Below are 21,984 nucleotides of genomic sequence, written 5' to 3' on the forward strand. Positions count from 1 at the left end.
AAAAAAAAACTTGTGTTTCGACACTGATTTTTTGTTTTATGCCGAATATTTAAAAAATTACTGGAGATACAATTCTGGGACCTGTTGTATCCTGTTTTCCAGCTCAGATTACATAAGAAACCACTAAATTTTCTCCTTAATTTGGATCCAATAAATTATTATAGGGCTTCTTTTTATTAGAAGAGCTGAAATCCGGGCGAAATTTTTCGTTAGCCTATCTCGAATACAAAGCGTTTCCATACGTATGTTTATATAAACGTTTTTCATTATTTTCACTAATTAGGAAAAACATGTCCTGAAATTTTCTCTGTTTCTTCGTGGGACATGTTGTATAGTATATCGTGCCAATTTTTTAATTTCTTTGTTGTTATTTTTAATAAAACTTTAAACGTAAATGTTAAATATTATATTTTGTATTAATATAGAAGCTAACGGTTTCATTTAAACGATCAATAGTTAAAATGTTCAATTCGGTAATAATTCATTTATTTATCTAACGGTTTGATAGGCTATGATGTTATGAATGTAATACGTTGATACCGTTCTATTCCCCTCTGCATATTTGTTTAGTTGCGTCGGTCTTACTACGATATTGTGTTTATTATTTTCTATTCAATTTATAGTTTCCATACTATTGTATTATATTTTAGTTATGTTTGTCAGTTAGTTATTGTACTTAATTCAGTCGAATGTAAGTAGTTTCATTATGATTTATTATTATTGTCATACGCTTTATTATTATTGTTGTTATATTACTATATTATTTTATTGTTTTGTTTATTGTTTGTGAACATATGTTTATATTCCTTATTGTAAGTTATAATGCATTTCTATTATTTAGTTGAATTTTATTTACGTGCGCGCACGGGTTCATATAGGAGGTCTGTAAATAAAGTAATGAGATTATGTTTTTTTTTTGGCAGCCAAAGTGGCAACACTGTAAAGTTACTAGTATACATATTGTTATATGAACAGCTGATTTATATTAGGTATTAATATTTGTAGTCTATAGCCCGCGTGAGACGTAAACATAGTTTTTGTGAAACAAGTTTTTGTTGTCCATTACAAAAATGGGTGATACTAATTATGAGCAACGTTGTGCAATCAGATTTTGTGTTAATAAACTCGGTGAGAATGCTACTGAAACTTTTTCAAAACAGGAAAGGGCTTATGGAGATGTTTTTAGGTGGTTTAAAGCATTTTCAGATGGCCGGGAATCAGTTAACGGATGATACACGCTCTGGAAGACCGTTAACGTCAAAAAGTTACGTCAGTGTTGAGCGGATATTTGATACGGTACGACCGGCGATTAACTGTCAGAATGATTGCAGAACAATTTAATTTGAACCGTACCACAGTCCATTAAATTTTGACAAACGAATTGGACATGAAAAAATTTTGTGCAAATTGGTCTCAAAAAACCTCACTGTTGATCAGAGAAACAACAGGTAGAATTGTGTTGCGATCGTCTAGGGCGAATTGAAACCGATCCTGATTTTCTAAAAATTGTTTTTACTGGTGATGAATCTTGGATATTTGAGTACGACACAGAAACAAAACGCCAGAGCAAGGAGTAAGTAGCACACTTCAAACTCACCAGTCCCAAAAAAGCAAAAATGAACAAATCAGAAATCAAAACCGTGCTAACTTGTTTCTTCGATAGTAATGGCATTATATATAAGGAGTTTTACCTACAGGACAGACTGTAAAGCAATGTGTTTGCCGAGAAATTCTTGAAAGATTGCGGAAAAGAGTTGCCCGCGTAAGACCAGCCATCAAAGACAACTGGATGCTGCATCATGACAATGCACCTTGTCACACTGCACTCTCAATTAACGGCTTTTTGGCAAAGAAACACATTCCTGTAGTTCCTCAACCACCTTATTCAGTCCCTACGACTTTTTCCTGTTCCTGACTAAAAAGAACATCAAAGGACACCATTTTGGAACAGTAGAAAACATTTTAAAAAATGAAACCGATCATCTGAAGGATATTCCGGTTTCTGAATTCCAGCACCGCTATGAAGGGTGGGAAAACCGTTTGAAGCGTTGCGTGGCTTCACAAGGGAATAATTTCGAAGGTAATAAGAGTCCATATATAATTGGATTGTAAATAAAAGGGTTTTCTAAACCAGTCTCATTACTTTATTTACAAACCTCGTATATATTTATATTACGGGTGTTTCATTTTAGCTCTTATTTATAATAATTTATCTTTTAATGTACCAAATATTGTTGGACTTCCTAAAGTTTTCCTCTATTATAAGATTTTGAGCACTCTTTACCGATTCCCGGTACAACCAATAACTTGATTATGAATTCTGGTAGAGTGACGGCGAGAGCGGCAACCGTTTGTCCAGCATTTCTCAACTTTTTTCCTGTTTCCGGGAATCAGCGTCAGATATTACTAAAGAGGATGATGTGTATAATGTAAGTGAAGTGTAGTCTTGTACAGTCTCAGGTCGACCATTTCTGAGATGTGTGGTTAATTAAAACCCAACCGTTAAAGAACATCGGTATTCACGATCTAGTATTCAAATCCGTATAAAAGTAACTGTCTTTACTAGGATTTGAACGTTGGAGCTCGCGACTTCCAAATCAGCTGATTTGCGAAGACACGTTCACCAATAGACCAACCCGGTGGGTTAGCATTTTTCAACCTTTTCTTTCTTTTTCCTGTTTAGCCTCCGGTAACTACCGTTTAGATAATTCTCCAGAGGATAAATGAGGATGATATGTATGAGTGTAAATGAAGTGTTAGTCGTGTACATTCTCAGTTCGACCGTTCCTGAGATGTGTGGTTAATTGAAGCCCAACCACCAAAGAACGCCGGTATCCACGATCTAGTATTCAAATCCGTGTAAAAATATCTGGCTTTACTAGGACTTGAACGCTGTAACTCTCGACTTCCAAATCAGCTGATTCGGGAAGACGCGTTAACCACTAGACCAACCCGATGGGTTAGCATTTTTCAACCTGGAGGTCGCTTACCCCACGAAGGTCACGGTGATATGAAAGAAGGATAATGAAATTAGCCTACAACTTTACACCTAAACAATAATAAAATCATTTTATGAGAAAAAATCATTTATTATAAACATTTTATTTAAATTTTTAAGTACACGATTAAAGATAATAAATTTATGATATGTTTGCGTTTGTTTTCATTTAAAAGTTTCACGATACGTGGATCTATGTTAGAAACATACAAAAATAAATTTTTTACAAGTGATAAAGACGATTATAAAAATATTTAGTTTTTTGCGCAAGCATAGACGAAAACCCTTTTCATCGAGGTAAGACGTGGTAAAAGGGATTAATATTTTCTATGCTCTTGTAACTAATTTCCCGTATTCGCTTCGACTAGCAAACCAAAACATATATAAAACTTCAGATGTGAATTTTAGTTATAACGTTTTACCGGCAGACATTTCGATGTGCTGGTCGTAATTCTCAGCCGGTGTCTTAGCAGCTGCAATAGTGTTTTAACAGTCTCTTCGAGAAATCATTTTTATCTTCCTGGACTCCGCCAACTTAATCTTTAGCTCGCGCAAATGTATTTCCATGCTATTCAGACTGGTGAATAATATAATGTCTTCATACAAATTTTTCTCAATATAATCGGAAGCGAGTGGAAATATATTAACTGTTTTGCTTTGATGACGAATAATGCAGATATCAAGTTTTTAATGAAACGTGAACTTTGTCTCTGTTATTGTTTTATCACGTCCTTGTAAATTCACATTCAAGTCGTTTAAATGCGAAAATATATCAACTAAGAGCCAGTAGCAACATATACTTATTCTAGAAAAACCTCTCATTGAGAATGGCGTTTTTAACCTGAAAAAATATATTATTAATTCATTTCGCGATTCCAATAATCGGGCTTAACACTTGCTAACCGTTTGACTTCTGTATGGTTAGAAGGTAATTTTTTCTTTTGGCCCATTTCATCGCATAGTTTAGCAAACAGCATATTCTACAACCGTCGACTTTTAATAATATTAACCAAATATTAACCAAATTAATTTTAAGCTTTACAAAGAATCTGTTAGAGATTTTCCGGCATATTTTTTACGGTAAGACTTTGTCTTTGAAGGAAGCAGACAATCTTATATTTTTTATATCTTTTATGGTATATTTTTTACGGATCTTTTATCCTTTTTTGCAGTATAAGATAATCTTTTATTTTTTTTCAGAAATCCACTGTTCTTTCCTGTTATCGCCCATGCACCATCTCTACATATATTTTGTTCAATTTTGTTATAGTTTTTAATACCTTCATAAAAAAACATCAAACGTGATGCTTTCACAGCGAATATTATACAAGCAGATAAATTACAAGGAGCACATACACATCAATTCAGAAGTTGTAGAGCATTCATGTTTGTACACTTCATACATGCATTATCATACTCGTCGCTATCTCAACACAGCGAAACAGTTTTAACTAGGTTTCATAGGGTTGGTGTTGAGGGGGGGTGGTGAAATATTCATTATATTTTTTTTATTTTTTTGGGAGTCGTGGAACTAAATAGGTTGAAAATTACTGCCTTTGTCCAACAATTTTTTTTCAATAAATTAATTGCTGTTATGAAGTTTAAAATAGATTCTTCGGTTTATTTGTATTATGCCTACATATCAGCAATTGACTTTTTGTCATTTTGAAAGTGTAAATTGTATAAATTATGTATTATTATTGTAGTTTTGATGGTTTTTTGATTTAATTTTAAATTCTTATAACTTTTCATAATCAGGTATTTAAAAGTAGATTTTTTCATAAAATAAAGGACACAAGTTGATAATTTTTGAGCAACTGAAATTATATTTTAATATTTTTTTTTTTTAAATAATGGTTGATTTTGTAATGGTATGTTTGAAAAGTATTAAGTAAAGTTTGAGTAGAAGTTAAAAATTATAAGGTAACTAGATTAAATCCACTGGATTGATCTAGTGGTGAACTCATCACAAATCAGCTGATTTCAAAGTCGAGAGCTTTGAAATCAGATAAAAAACATATACTAGATTGTAAAATCTAGTATATGTTTTTTAAGTCTTATTTGGGTTGAGAAATTGACAAGTATTGGTTGAGATTTGTCTTTTTGTTTCTACAAGTCTATTTTGTTTAAGTATAATTTAATCATTTTCCATTACATTAAATTTTATTTTGCTTTTGAGTTGTAGGTTTGTAATACTTATAAGAATCCTTAGAGAAAATTATTAAGTCTATTTTGTTTGAATTTCGATTAGTACTAAAGCTATTGAATTTATTAATAGTTATGACATGCTTTCTTGAAATCAGCGTGCAAATTTAATAAGGATTACAAATATATATCTATACGATCTGTATTTGCTGATAACTAGGTTAATACCTAGTACCAATATCTCCAATTATTGAAGTTACTGTATTTAGCTTAATCTTTGCCCTTGTAAGGATTAACATTTCAGGAAGAACTGTATAACAGGGATTAAAAATTTAGGGAATTAAATTTTGTTGTTCAAAAGATGTAGCATTGCAATAATAATTAATTAATCTGGTATAATGAATGGATGTATTTTTTAACACAATTAAAATAAGTATTGCTGATGAATTTGTACAAGAATAAATTTTCACTTGGAATATTCTTATCAGTTATCATCAGAATTTTCAGAACAGTTTGAATAATTATCTAATTATCTTTTGTCGTAGAAGTTTGTTGTTGATATCTAAGTAAGCGTATGTTTTTATTCACCAGTAGATTTTTTACCCTCTATTATATCTACATTTTACTTAGGATTGATGAAATATCTCAAAACATGAAGTATGCATGTTCAGTCTTCTTGATTTTATCTGAAATTGACTTGTTTTTTTGATATTTTTTTATTATTGATTTAATCGATGTAATTGTACTTGTTTGGTTTGAATCCATATTGCATGTTGTGCATATTTTTTGTTTGTGTACAGTATGTTAATTATAATTAATATTATTATGATTTTATAATTACAAGTTATTTATATATTATTTTTATTTTCAGAGGTGCGGCAGGAGGCTGTTCAGCAAGCCCTTGCTGCAATGCAAAACCGGCCTAAACCCTCTTTACCAATGCCATCAAAGCGCACTTCAGTTATGGCAAAGAGTCCTGATAGAGAACGACATGATTCAGGTATATATATATGTTTGTTTTTGTTTAAAAAATTAGATATTTGTTAAATTATCTGGTACAGCCTCCAAATTTCAGTACACATTGTAATGATATCTTCCAATGAATTCATACTATATTATTTATAGTTCTAGGGTTATCCAGAAAGTAAAACATTTTTATTTTATAACAAAGTTATTGTATTTATTTTAACTTTAATATATTCATCATAATCTACATTTTTTAAGCTTTTTTTGATAATCACCTCCTAAGTTCAAGCATTTATAAAATTGTAGTACTCGTCAAAGATGTCTGACACCAGTCCATTAAGCCACTCATCAGTAGCTGTCTTGACATCATCGTCACTTTCACAGTGCTTCCCGTCAAGAAACATTCAATTTTTTAAACAGGTGGAAATCACTTTGAGCAAGATCTGGACTGTATTGTGGGTGATCGAAAACATCCCATCCGAAACCTTTGAGAAATTCACAAGTTTTTTCACGGCATATGGACGTGCATTGTCATGAAGCAAACTCACTTCATGATTCAAAAGACCGTGATGGCAATTTTGAATTTAACGATGAAGTTTCATGAAATATCTGAATAAGAGTCTGCTTTAATTGTTTCTCTGTAAGGTACAAACTCATACAGTAATATTTTTTGGCGATCGCAAAAAATCGTAACCATCACTTAGCATTTTGAAAGTGTTTGTCCAAATTTTGTTGTCTTTTGAAGGCAATTGAAGATGATGCCACCGAAGTGATTGACATTTACTGTTTGGTGTGTAGTGTATAGTGAGAACCCAAGTTTCATAATCAGTCACTGCATAATTCAGCATTTCATCGCCAATTCTATAATATTGCTTCAGCAATGTCAGAGTAGCAAACAGGCATTTTTTTAAATTGTTTTTCAACATTATTGGGACTCATCAGCAACAAATTTCATGATAATTTTGGTGAACAGATCAATTTCATTTAACAGAGATCATGAACATAGAGGAAATTTATTACTAATTTCATTTAACATGAAATACTGGTTTTCTTTTACATGTCTGTCAATTTGCTCTTTCAGCTATACGCTAATGATAGCAGGGTATCCTGAGTGTTGCTCATCTTGAACAGATGTTCTCCCTGCTGTAAATAAATTACACGATTTCTGTAAGTTTCCTTCATTCATTACACTGTTACAAAATACGGTATTAATTTGACGATGAATTTTCACAAGACAAACACCTTTCGCATTAAAAAACTGTATGACCAATCATACCTCACAGTTGGCAGGATTTTCAGTTTTTTTATTCATTATAAACACGCGCAAAATCATTCTGTCACAGTAGAGCTATGAAATTTTTTATAGCACTAGCTGAACAACAACTGAGACCAGCTGCCCTTGACCCATTGTTGTGAATGAAGCTGTGTGCGCATCTGATGCGCAAATGATTCTTATTTTTTTTGGACAACCGTAGTAATTTGTAAATTACTATGCTAAGTCATATGCGGTGTACGTGCATGTAGAGGTTACATTTCTTTTTAAAAAAGAACCTTTATGCTATCGCAGTTAAAAAGTATAATATTATCTTGCCTACATCTCAGTTGTCTATAATTGGTGCAGATTGTATTCTTAAATTGGTTTCTACATAAGGGATTGTTAGAGAAAGTGAAATGAACTGAGGCCTGATGTAAATCTGCAGTGAAAAAAAACCCTACAAAAAACCTCCACAAAAAAAAAGCCCTGGAAAATATACAATGCAACTTTCCAGTTATTTGTCAAAATAAAAAATATAGATGACATCATTTACTGTATCAAATACTAAAAATTATGTTAAAGTATTTATCATCTTTTTCTATAATTTAGTGTAAGATATATGTGATCAATTTTCTTGCATATTTCATACCCTAAAAAATTAAATGATTATATTTGTATGGTAACTGATTGAAAGCCATTAAAAATAATTTTTCTGTTATTTGGGATAAATTAATCTGATATAGAGTGTTCAGTAAATCAAAAAATGTTATTATATCTTGTCAATATCACTTTCAGCATTAAAAATCTATTATCATATGTCAAAAACTTTGTAAAGATACATTTAGTGGTAAAATACAGTAAGCTAATAAGAATCAGCTAATCAGGAGTCAAGGTTAAGTAGTGTTTTCTTTGTGTGGTCTATCGTTTTGCTCAGTTTCATGCCATACAAATCAAAATTAAGTCATTAACATTGCATAAAAACAGATGATAGAGTCCAATAAAGAAATAATAAGTCTTTTAAATTACTTTCCCTCATTTTTATTTTATCTGATATAAATTATATTATGGTATAGGAAGTTGAGTTGACTGTCTACTTGTATGATCTTTAGTATTTGATGATACTTCATTGTACTCCTTGGATGACTGCTGTATAATGATCTGTCACATTTCATTTGGTTATTAGTGCACAGAAATGTGATAATTTAAATGATGTGGCTAAAATTGATAAACATTTAAATATGTTAGAAACCCACTGAATTGGTCTAGTTGAAAATTTATTGTTGGAATCAGTGGATTTCGAAGTCGAAAGTTGTCAGATACAAATACCTAATAAAGGTAGTTTTTTTTATTCAGATTTGAATACTAACTCATGGATACTGGTGTTCTTCAGTGGTTCAGTTTCAGTTAACCACATGCCTGAGTAATGGTCGGCCTGAGTTTGTTCAAGATTAAACATTTACCAGTACAGTTAAATTACACTGATTAGTCACTAATGAATTTAATTGTAGAGACTATAAATAAAAATATTAATAAAAAAAAATTATAATCTGTTTGTCTAAATTTTTATATAATTTTCATTTGATATTCATTATTGGGCCCACTTTATTGCTACTCAGTTATTTTTATTTTATAAACCTATATATAAATTACATTAATGTTCTTTATACTTATATCTTTAGTTTGTATCTTTTTGGTAGATCAGAGCAAAGAGAGATAGGGTATGTTTTTATTAGAGGCTTATTAAATCTGTTTCTTAATTTTTAAGTAAATCAAGACGGTTCTGAGTAAATTGAATTGTTGGCCAAAATTGTCATTGTTGCGACCAACACTTTGCTTTGTTGGTATGATGACACTTTGTTTTGTTGGTAGGAAGGCATGGGAACTGTGCTTCTGCAAATCAGATAATTTGATAGTTGAGGGTTGTAAGTTATGGTAAGTAGTCGTGGTTGGAAGAGGCCATAAAAAAATAAAATAAAATAAAATAAAAGAACTGAAAAAAAAATGAAATGAAATAGAATAGTTGGAAGCAGGATAATAATCTAATTCTATACTTTAACACATTCAAGAATATGATACACGTTTTTTAAGTACATTGTGAATAAAAATCGTATTTGATGTAGTCAAATAAATAATAAAATATCAATATAGATAATATTATTTTATTATTATTAGTTCAGTGGTGCTTAATTTAAATTTCTATGTACCCAGAAACAAATACATAGTTAGTTTTTTCTAATTACCTTCTCTTTCGCCCTTCCAGCGTGTTTTTAGACAGATTTGGCAATCAAAGATGGACGTTTTCATCCATCTTCTTATCACTATTGAAACAACAACTAAACCACTTTCATATTCCTTCCGCCTACTAAACTAGAAAAGGGAATGAACAAGGAACATTCTATACACATGTTGAGTAAAGAACAACTACCTTCCACCAGGATGCCAGGGTTGGCATTGCAGGACCGACAGTACTCTCTCTCCCTCGCAGCCTTGCTTGCAGCTTCCTATGCGCATGTGCACAACAGCCAAATACCACACCGCTGGAACTCTGAAGCCCACAGTTCCATATACAGATTTTTGTATCTTTTTCATACACTGGCAGATGGCTACTGACATTAAGATTAAGGATTATATATTGTACAAGTATAAAGAAAGAATTAAAGAAAAAAGGACCCATTATATTAAATGTTATTGATATCAAGTGGAAATAGAGGTGCTGCAGTTCCACAATGCCTATACACGAGCCACCACTGGTGGTAGGATGTGTAAATACATTGATGGAAGTGTCTGCTAAGGCATTAGCATTGGTGGTATCCTGACAGAGACCAAACTGATGACTGTGTTGTGTTATCAAGTTTAGAGGGTCTAAAAGACAACCTCTGGATAAACCCCATCAGACGTAGGATCAGAGAGGGTAGTGTTGTGACTGGAATCGTTACACGGCGGGTGTCTTCCCCTACAGGGATCACAATATACTTTTTTTGTGATGGTTTTTGGGTAACAATAACAATTCTGGATGTTTGCCCATAAAAAAGAATTATTATTCTATAAAAATAAAAAAAACATATAACAAACGTTTTTGGATGATAAAATTTAGTCAACTAATAAGAGTTTATTGTAAATTTATCAGTATTTTTATTGAAATCTAATGATATAGTCTAGAAATATGTCTATATAAATCTATTTAAAAATTGTGTGTTTTTTTCTTTTTATGAATGTAGTAAATATAATGGTGAAGTTTCTAGGTGAATTTTTGTTTTAGTAAAAATTAGGAGATTTTTTTTAAAAAGTATGTAAACTGTTACACCCGTAAAGTCAGAATATTTACCTAAATAAATTACCTGAAGTTGGTGGTTACTAAAATTCATGTATGATTTTACATCATGACTATATCAGTGTATGTTGAAGCAGAATATCATTTATCTATGAATAAGTTTGATATAAAACTTTGCTCTGATGTGAGTTAAATGAAATAAACATTAAGTAAATATATCAGCATGAAATTTAAACAAAGTTTAAATGTCTTATCTGAATGGTGTACTTTGGACTTTGAAATAAAATATCAGACGTTTGCTATATCTGATGATTGACACGTATTGAAATTTCAGATTTTGTAGATCAGTTACTGAACTGAAAATTCACTTTAGTGATTATTGTAGAGGAGTATAGTTTTTGTTTGATATCGCTTTATGTATTTGAATTATATACTAGTGCGTACTTGTACAGGTTTGTATTTCGTATATGTTTATGTGCACCGTACTTGAAATAATAGCTTGTGAAAATCTGTTTTACAATCAGTGATGCATGAATAAATGTTCAGTTATGAACATAGCATTATTGATCAGCCTCGAGGAGACTTTTATTGTAGTCATGTGTACTTGATGCAGTCGGCTAAAAGAATTTTTTATGAATGTATTTTTTTTTTTAATATTTACATTTTTGCTTTCCTTAAGGCTCTTCTCTTATTGAACTATGATCATGTAAACAAATTAAGTGTTAAATACTTCTACAGAGTTTAAAAAATGTATTAAATTCTTTTGTGTAAAGAATATTCTGTTGTGTTTACTTATTGGTTTACAAAGGTGCTGGTTTAACCCTTTCTTTTTTAAATAAAATCAAATCATCTTGTTAATCATCTTCTGATCTTTGTTCTCATTTTCCTTCTATATTAGAAATGATTTTAATCTTATATGATGAGATATATTTTAGTTTCTTCAAACTCTCTTCTATACACATGCGGAGTAGAGAACTACTACCTTCCACCAGCACGCCAGGGTTGGCATTGCGGGACTGATAGTGCTCTCTCTCCCTCATAGAGGGAGAGATTTCCATTCTTCCCTTTTTTGTTTTCTTTTTTCTTTCTTACAATTTTTTACGAAAATTTATTTTTATACAGGATGATTAATATTTTTTTTTGAATTTTCATATTTCTCATGAACTAATGGAAAATAGAATGACTGTTGAATTCATGGATTGTAGAATTAGAAACTACGGTTCATAAAAGTTAGAATTTATTAAATGAAATTCTACGTTAAAATTAAGGTTTAATGGATAGGTTGAGGTGGGTCACTTGTATTGAAAGGATTGATTGATAAAATAAACAAAAATTATCCTGAAAGAAAGAATATATACAAATATGAAAGAAGGGCCGACCCAGGTATAGATGGTTGAAATGATGGATGTTTTGCGGGAGGAAAGAGAGCGTTTAGTTGACAGGTACTTATTGAGTAGGCTAGTAATTTAAGCCAATGTTCAGTCTGTTGTAGATAAATGGTTGTCATAGCATGTCATATAAAAAGAAGAAAAAAGTCTTTATGTTTCTCCTTCATTATGTTTAAGAATAACTGGTAGTTTTGACTGGTTAGTTGTGTTATGATTTAAACACACCTTTATTAATATTTAGGTTTGATTGATACTTACAGCTTGTTTAACTCGAGTTCAGTGTGCTGATTTTTTTAGTAAACCTATATTCTTATTTTTTTCTCCTTGTTTGGTAATGTTAATATTTCATTTGCAGGAAGTTGCTATTATAGTTTTTGTGTTATTTTTTAGTGTAGTGTACACATTGGATGTAAAAAAAGGATCATTGTTCATTACATCTGTAGAAGTAATGGATAATTATTGGGTGTATGTGTATTATATACTGTCATTGTGTTATTGCACAAATAGTAAACATGACTATTTAGCACTCATCATTTTTCTTTTAAATAGTAATTATTTTTGTTCATTATTATTGTATTTTTTTTTTTTAAATTACATGCTCTATATATATTTCTGGAATATATACTCAGAGAAAATCTGTTTAGATTTGTTTTGCAGCTTTTTCATTATTGCAGGTGTTGATATAGTTAATGAAATGTCTATTTTAGTGACTAGGAAACCCAATTAGTTTGCAGTTAATAATAAATAGTATTCTGTTACTTTATTTTACGAGGGACGTTCAGCAATTAAGTGAAATTGATGTATAGAAAAACAGATTTATTCAATGACAATGAAACTTACAATATTTTTCAACATACTCTTCAGCAATATTTAGACACTTATCACATTGTTCTGTGAGCTTTCTGATTCCCGTAGCATAGAAGTTTTTACCTAGCAGTTTGAACCATTCGTGTACTACCTTTTTGACGGCTTCATTGTCATCCAACTTCCACTTCAAACTGTTCTTTGAGGTCAGAACAAATGCAAACCTGGGTGTCTTTATGGGCTGGAGTCAACTGCCTTGGAACCCATCTTGAACACACTTTACGATAATTCAGTAAAATTATCGTAATTTTACGATAATTTTACTGAATTTTACTGTACTGTACATTCCCTTGAATGTACATTCAAGGAAATGATTGAATGTACATTTCCAACACCAATATTACACAAACTAATAATTTGGGAATTTTTGACTCACTTGTCTTCGTGAATAAGATCATTTATGTAATTTTGCATTACAGTAGTCAAAACTTCTAACTGGTGTTGCAGAGCGGTAGAGATCAGTCAGTCACACCTGTTCTGCCCAAATTAAATTGTTCCACCCACTTATACACGTTTATGTGATTTAAATATTTTTCACCATACTGTTTCAACATTCTTGAGTAAATTTCCACCAGTTTCACACCTTCTGATAGCAAAAGTTTTATCATCAAATGTTGCTCTACCGACATACATGTTTCAAGCAGAGCTGACATTCTTAAATCAACAAAAGAGGTTATATTTAGATTAATTATGATCTAATGGCTGATTAAATATGTTCCCGAGGTTGCCAACTTGACCCTCAAAACATTTCATTGTTATTGAATGAACCAGTTTTTCTCTACATCAGTTGTCTCATTAATTATTGAACGTCCCTTGTATTAAATGAAATATGTTGTTTTGCCAAATTTAATATTTTTGTGAAGTTATTACTGCTTGAGAATAAGACAATTATTTAAAAATTTTTAGTGAATTTTTTTTATTAAAAAAAAACTGTTGGTTTATTTAACAAAATTTGTACTATTTTGTTCAAAATGAAATTTTTTTAGCGTATTACCTAATAAACAATGATAAATTATAATTATCCAAAAATAATTTTTTTTCCATAGTAGATAGTAAGCCTGGTGAAATTATTTCTTTACATCGATTATTTTTTTTTGAAATTTGAATATTCTGTCAATAATTTATGAAGTAGTCTAGTAGTCAAAAAACTAAACATCCAGAACTCTGTTTATATGAACTGTTTTTTTAACGTTCATGCAAGAAACATGTTATTGAAATAATGGACAACATTATTTATTTATCATTTATAAAACAAAATTGTGAAAATATTTATAAATTTTTGTATGTTAATAGCATCCAGTTCTGATGATGATAGTGTCGGTGGTGATCAGCAGAGCACACCAGAAAGAGAAAGGGTTAGATCAGCGGTTCCTTTACCACCCCAATCAGATACTAGCAGTACTGGATCTGCTAGAGAAACACCTCCACAAATTCATCGACACACTAGGTATGATGCTCAGAGGTAAGAGTTATTCTTAAATTTTTTAATTATACTTATTTGATTTTTATATTAAGTTATTGGAGATATATATATATTCAGTAAAAGCTATTTTTGTAAATATTGAAGGTATTGTATTATAAATAAAAAAATAAAAATAAAAAAAATAAATATAAAAAAGTTCATTCATTTTTTTGTTAGTAGGGAAAGCTTTATTTATTTTTCTTTCCTGTTTTTAGCAGTTTTTTTTTGTTTTAATTAGATTGATTTACATTGTAAATATAGTAATTAGTGAATAGTGGTGTACTGAATGATAGCTCGTAATCAACATATACAACACAATTTAAATGTTGTAGTGTCTATTTATTAACAAGAGTTAGGAAAAACAAATTCTTAAAAATATAGTTCTTTGCTGAAAAAAATGTTTTGTTTGGTTTTTTATTTATTCTTCAAAGTTAATGAATGATCTTTTTTATTCTGAAGTTAAAATTTATATTTGTTCAGAGAATTTACTACTTTTATACCTTGTTTTAATTTTTTCTTTACTTAGCTATTATAAAATATATAAGTTTTTTTTATTTACTTATTTATTTGTTTTATGGCTCATTTCTACACGAAATTCAATTATAATAGTTATTATTTATTTATCTTATCTATATATACATTATGTTCCTTATCTTTTATAATTTTAAAATTTTGTTATCTTGTTATCATTATTAGATACAATGATTTCCTGCTAAAAATATTTTATTTATTATGAATGATTACTATTATCATTATTTTTAAGATATTATCAAACGCATTTTAAGAAATAAGTATCTTTTATTCAAGTTACAGCTGAAATCTATAGGTTTTTCTTGATAATTATGATAAAATTTTGGTTTTTTTAGTAGTATTTAATTTTTTTTCATATCTTTTACATTGCATTGCCCACTTTATCGGTCTATCTGCTTATTTATTTGTTTATTTTTTTTTTATAAGAATTAATTCACCACAGAAGCTTTGATTTGGGAATACGGAAATGGAATTTTATAGCATATGAAAAATACCATGCCTGATTAGGATTTAAACCTAGGATCCCTGGATTAAAGGCCAAGATGCACTCATTCCTACAGAGATTGGCATTTTGAAACTAATAAATTACTTTTTTTTTCATTATTCATACAGTATACTGCAGTCTCTTGAAGCTAATTAGTGGATTAGTTGAGTCAGGTGTTGAAAACCTCAAATAACAGTGATTTTTTATCAACATAATCTCCCATAAAACTAGAAAACATTCTGAATCGATGGATTTAATGTAAGAGCTAACAAATCTTTTCCCTATTTTGCTTCTGATTAAGACCCATGTGTTTCCTCTTTACTTATCAATTACTGTATCCCATTACTAGTTACAGAACTTTTCTTGCCAACTTTTAATCGTAAGAACCTTTGCATTAAACTTAACCGATCTTTCTTATGTTAATAGTAGTAAAAAAGTAGCACTCCTTTTCGATTTTTTTGCAACTTGACTTGCAAACAGCTGTTTCATCAAACATATCAAGTTTATTATTTTTAATTGTAACTTGTTTCTATAACGTATGTTTTAAGATGGTTGCACATTTTTCTGTTATCGATTTTCATTGTGATTCCATTTGCCTTCTAATATAGATTCTCTTTTACCTAAATGACATAAAATATTTTTTATTGTTTGATACTTATTCTTTAAAATTCCTGTAAATATTTTTCTGCAGTAACCACCTCATATTTTTGTTTATAAATTACTTCAAATAGTCATAATAACAAACAAAAACATAATGAAATAAATAAAAAATTGATAAATTAAAAAAAAATTTTTAACATTTAGAATATGGGTTGAAATACAGTAAACCTTGTTAATATGGACCTCTTTAATCCAGATTTCGCTTAATATGGATTTTATGCTTGCAGTAACATTTTTATATTTATGAAGGTTTTAAACATCTGTGAATGCAATTATTGGAATAAAGGCCATAGTTTTAGAAAAATATATGAACTCAAGTGCAGTAGGAAAATAATTATAAATACAATTCAGTAGTCCTAGTAATAAAATCGTAGTTCATACCTTATTGTAAAATGGGCGTTGGATTTGCCAGGTGCAATGAAATACAGTAAAGTATTATGTACAATACATAAATAAAGAATACCATGGATGTTTTAGATTACCAGTTACGAACATTACGTAACTGGCATTACGAACATTTGTGACATCTTCGACTATTGGTCTTGAATGAAATGAATACTTAGTACAGAAAAAATAATACGTACAGAAAAAAAGCAGTTTTTTCAAATTGCCTTCTGGAATTAAATCTGCTGATTGCACATCTCATGCTCTGAAGCGATGGTTATCAGGAGTGAATTTTGCATTTTCTTGTGGATACTGATGTTCTTTGGTGGTTGGGTTTCAATTAACCACATATCTCACGAATGGTCAATCTGAGATTGTTCAAGACTACACTTCACTTGCATTCATTTATATCATCCTCTGAAATAATGCCTTTCGGTGGCATATTAGATATTAGATCGTACGATGCAGGCGGCTTGATATGTCTGTTTCATGAGATAACTCGTCTTGGGAATTTCTCTTGTGATTCGTACTGCTTTCCTGCTGGAAATAAATATTGTCCACTCTATTTTGTCCAGTCTAGGCCAAAAGAAGTCGGTTGGCATCGTCAAGTAACTCTCTTAATCGATTCCAATCGCAGAATCTTCTTTGATCTCAAAAAATACACTTGATCACGCCGCCGACCCCAAAATTAAATCCAAACAATCGCTCTTTATGAATAGAGGAGACATCTCCCGACAATTATTCTAGGAGTTTCGGAGTCCTACACCTGATATTTCTTTTTATTCACGATTCCATTCAGTCTGAAATGGCCCCGTCATTCTTAGATAATTTAGATAATAATAAGAATAATTTTTCTTTAAAAAATCGGCGTTACCTGACTGCATTTCCTATACTCAATCGACGAATGGACGACGTCGAGGAGCACGGTGTCGTGGCTATAGTTGTCGAGTCAGATTAAACTTTATAAGCCAACAGTCCATGATCTTAATGCAAAATGCATTGCAGGCTCGCATTTGAGATGGCTAATTGCTATAAACATTTTTGGGAGCGACAAACCGGGATTTTCAGCGATATCACCATCAGCAGGAGAAATGCGGCCGACCTGGATGGACTTGTGTCATTCCAACAGTAACAGGGATAGTTTTCTCAAATTTAGCTACTATTTTTACAGTTGCTATACGAGACGGTGCTTCATTTCGACCGAAAACTTTACGACTTGTTCACCACATCTGTAATACATTTTCACAGTTTATTTGCTTTGTTAGAGAACATGTAGTGTTGTTTTTAAATTAAATTTTATTCTTTTTATGTAAAAGATGTTAATGTAGGTGTTCACATTTGTATCTGTTCGTTGAAAAATACAGCGGAATTTAAAATGTCACCTTTGTCGGATAACCGGTTGTAATCTTTTTTTTTTTTTTTGTTTTGAGGAGAGCCTATGATAAATGGATTAGTAAAGTTGCTTTAGGAGACGAAGTTACAGTGGTTACTTTTGTAACCTTACCTTAACACTGTAAGGTAAGGTGTTTACAGTTAACAATGTTAACTGTAAAATAGCGGATAATTCTCGTTGAATACATTTTTCGTTAGCATGGTGGTGAGCAGACACAGACAGTGTGAAACTGTTTTCCGTACGATTTCTAAGTACACTGTTTTCTAATTGACATGGTGTAAGAGCGATAATTAAGAAGTTTTTGGGAGAGAATCGTTAAAAGACTACGAGCGAAGTAGTAGACTATCTCTCTGTGAAGAAAAAACCCGAAACTTATCTGGTGTTAGGCAACGTAATACAAGTCCGTGTGAAGGTTTCCCCTACAGAAAAACATATGAATCGCAGCTACACAGAAGACGGTTCGTAAGAAGCTCAGTCTCATACTTTCTTCGGGAAAGTACTTTGTATGAAGTACTTTCATAAACATTTTTAAAGTACTTCAAACACTTTTGGCCGCAGACTGTGAAAAGCGATTTTATTACTGTTAATGGTTTCAACAAGTTCTAGCGAACAATTCTGAGGATTATCTTATTTCTACCGATGTGGAATGGAGAGACCAGTTCATAGGAGAGCTAACTTAGGATAAAATTAATGGTGGTTGGATTCAACAAGACGGCGCGACTGCACGTATAGCCAAGCAGTCCACGAACCTACTGCAACAGATTTACGGAGATCGAATCGTGATGAAGAGCGTACGACCACCTCGTTCTCCGGACGTAGGCCCACCTATCTTTTTACTTTTGGGGTTATGCAAAAATTAATGTTCATCTACGAAACCCCCCACAGCCCCAAGAAATTTCAAAACTGCTAATCGTAATTTAACAGAAAACACTGTACATGAAGAACTTATAAGAATCTTTGAGAATTAGAATAACCCGTGCAGATTTGTGTGAATATTCTCGGAACCATTTCCAACAACTCTTTGTACATTGCGATTATATTGTGATTACATTGCGGTATTAATTGTAAACTTATACTAATTGTTAATACAGTGTGACTCCATTGAAAAGCATATAGTTTTCATCATCTTGGGTTTTTGTTTAACTTTATTAATTTTTTTAAAAATTTGATTAAATGTACTTTATTATTTCACATTTTTAAATTAATTTTAATAGAATAAAAAGATTTAAATTTTAAAAGATAATTTGCATGTTTCAGCCATTCGTATAGTTCATTTTTCAAAGTTAATTTTACCCCTACTTATAGTATTTAATTTAATAAATTGTTGGGGAAGTTTTTGAAATGAATTAGCTTGCCATATATTTAACACTTTAGAATCATTTTGTATATAAAATTAATTCATTAAAAACTTCAGAGAGTGTTGGTGGAGTATTTAAGATTTATGTTTACTGTTAAGAATTTTTATTTATTTTTTAATTTCATATAAAAATTAGTCTAGTATTAAAATACAAGGAACTTCTGCTTAATTTATTACTCACTTTACTTTTCTGTTTGTGGAATAAAGCAGATTTGGATTTGAATTCATGCTTGATCTTTGTGTAATTATAGTTATGGAAAGAAATGTTCTAATTTGTAGAAAATACACAAAAACTTTGTTCTGTTTGCTTAGAATTAATAAATTATCATGTTAGTAGATAGAGTTACATTAAGAAAATGTAGTGATATTTAATAGATAGGTAGATATTTTATTGTGGTAGTCGAGGATTTAATTGAATCTATTTATTAGTTTTAAGGTAATTCATATATGAGTTGATGCTGAAACTGTTAAGCGTTAATTCTAGAATTCAAACTTAGTTGTGAAAATGTGTATGAAATCTTATCCTTTGGTAAATTATTAAAGAATTTTTGTTTTATAGATAATTGAGGAATTTTAAGTACCATTTGTGCATACCATGTACTTAGGAAAATAATTCCTAGGTTATATATAACAATCCTTGGACTTTATATAACTTAAGAAGAAATTTAGCAAGAATTTTATTAGGCTTATTTCATTGAGAAATTTGTCAAGTTTTTTTGTTGTTATGTTTGCATCAGGAAAAATGTTGAATGTTGTTTCGTGTGGTATATTTATATTGTAAGGAGTATAGTGATTCATAATGTTTTAGTATAATGTGGTTGATACTGCAGCTTTTCCATAGTTTAAGAAAAGCTGCAGCTAGCTTGGGTCCGCAGGGTTGCAACTCCCTACACTCTTAACACTTGAAAGTCTGTGAGGTGAAAACTGATGTTATTTGCTATAATCTAGTTGTATTAATTTTTCTAAAATATCAGATTATTTTTTATGTATGTATAGATGTTATTAAAACAAAAAAATGTTGTAATAACTAATGTCAAATTCAATTCTTGTGATTTATTCTTTCAAAATTATCCCAGCTGTAAAGATATTGTAATGACTAGAGAAGCTTCCAGGAAGAAGAAAGACAGAGAAAATAAAGAAAGAAGAATCAACAAAGGGATTCTTTCTAGATAAGGACTTGTCGTGTTCTAGAAAAACATACTAGGCAAGGGGGAGACAATAACAATTATTACACTTGAACAATCAAAAGGACAGGCCAGGCACTGGTACTACAGGTCATCAGGAGATATAAATACTGCCTGGGACCAGTGGAGTGACAGTTAGTATTTCAAGTTCAAGTGCAGTGTAGTGTGTGATAAAGTGATAACAGTAAATGTTTGACAACAAGCAAAGAGTCCTGAGTGTTCCAGTTGAACAATGGTTGAAAACAAGAAGGCGTTGGGCGAGTTATTTGTGAACAGGAGTGAAAGTGATAGTATTCTATTCATTTTTAAAGTGTAGGGTAGTTCTTTTATAAACAGTAAAAGTAAATAATACTTGCAGAACATGAATTGTAGATTTTTCTGTCATTCATTCAATATTAGTTTCTATTAGTCATTATAAAGTTTTTAGTAAATCAGATTGTATTTTGGTATTTTTAATTTAATTGTTATTAAATCAATTTAGTTTTTAATTTGAATTTCTATTTTGTATAAAAAAATATTATTTATTTTATTTTATATATTTGAGTGCAATAAATTGTATTTGTAAGAGACTTTTACATGTCTAACATCTCGATATCCTTGTCGAACTGCGAACACGCGACAATATACTTTCAAATATAGAACAATTCCAACTAAACGGGGATTTAACTCAAGATTTCTTCTTTTTTGGTAAGTGTTGATGTTCCATTTTATAGAGTGATTGTATATTAAAATATTAAATAATTAAGAAGATCTTTGGTAAATTTATCAAAAACTCTACTCTTCAAAGTATGGACTTCCAGGCAATACTTAAAAGTAGAGTGATCATTATGGAGAAGAGTTTCTGGAAAAGAAGTCATTATTTGACTGTTTGAGGTTAAGTTAAAAGTATAATATCTTGAGGAAGGTGGGCAGGAATTTTTTATTGACCACTAAAGTTGAAGGATAACACCTCATCGATTATAGTCATCTTTAACAAATGGATGAGAATTAGGGTACCTCAGAGGATTTGATCATGGATTCTTGATAGATAGTGGAAATGAGGCCATCATACAAAAAATGAATGATTGATATCATTGCAGCTATGGAAAAGTGAGATGACGACATAGTTACAGATAAATCAAAAGCATTCTGAGCTCTGATAAATAGCTAAGTGCTGTTACAACCCTGTTATTGTGTGATTTGATCAGCAGAGGGTTTAAAAGTTTCCTTGATAAATTATGGCAATAGGAAAAAAATTGCTAATGAAAATTAGCATGACGTAATTTATGGATGGACTTCTTAGGTTAGTTTACTAATTCAGTATTGCATGCAATATTAACTTGCTTTTCTTCAAGGTTAGGCAATTATTAGATTACATGATCAAAAAGATGCTATTACATATAGTGGAAAGTTATTTTAATTAACAATCCAGTTTTTTTATTCCGGTTTTTTATTTTTTGCAGGTTACCAAACGGAGGTGTTACTCCTGGAGGTGTTGTGTGGGAGGAAAGGGTCAATGATCATAGAGAAGAAAAAAGTAAACGCAACAAACAAGAGATAACAGACTTAGCTGATGTTATGCACAATCTTAGACCATGTGAGAAATAATTAATAAATCTTTATTAAGGGGAATAGTTCATTCCCTTTTACTTGTGTTTGTTTT

At 30.7% G+C, this 21,984-nt stretch overlaps 1 protein-coding gene across 9 annotated transcripts in view; it reads left to right on the top strand.

Moving 5' to 3' along the window:
- Positions 1 to 21,984, top strand: part of DIP2 (disco-interacting protein 2) — a 651,591-nt gene that overhangs the window by 573,690 nt on the left and 55,917 nt on the right. For 8 of the 9 annotated variants that reach the window (XM_075373055.1, XM_075373059.1, XM_075373057.1 and 5 more), the window contains 3 exons: positions 6,015 to 6,143; positions 14,181 to 14,349; positions 21,785 to 21,918. In XM_075373055.1, the coding sequence (XP_075229170.1) occupies positions 6,015 to 6,143; positions 14,181 to 14,349; positions 21,785 to 21,918 (432 nt within the window). The remainder of the gene's footprint in view (positions 1 to 6,014; positions 6,144 to 14,180; positions 14,350 to 21,784; positions 21,919 to 21,984) is intronic. The other variant, XM_075373056.1, reaches the window with a different exon arrangement.

Source organism: Lycorma delicatula, chromosome 8, assembly GCF_047948215.1.
Source record: "Lycorma delicatula isolate Av1 chromosome 8, ASM4794821v1, whole genome shotgun sequence".
NCBI classification, from domain to species: domain Eukaryota; kingdom Metazoa; phylum Arthropoda; class Insecta; order Hemiptera; family Fulgoridae; genus Lycorma; species Lycorma delicatula.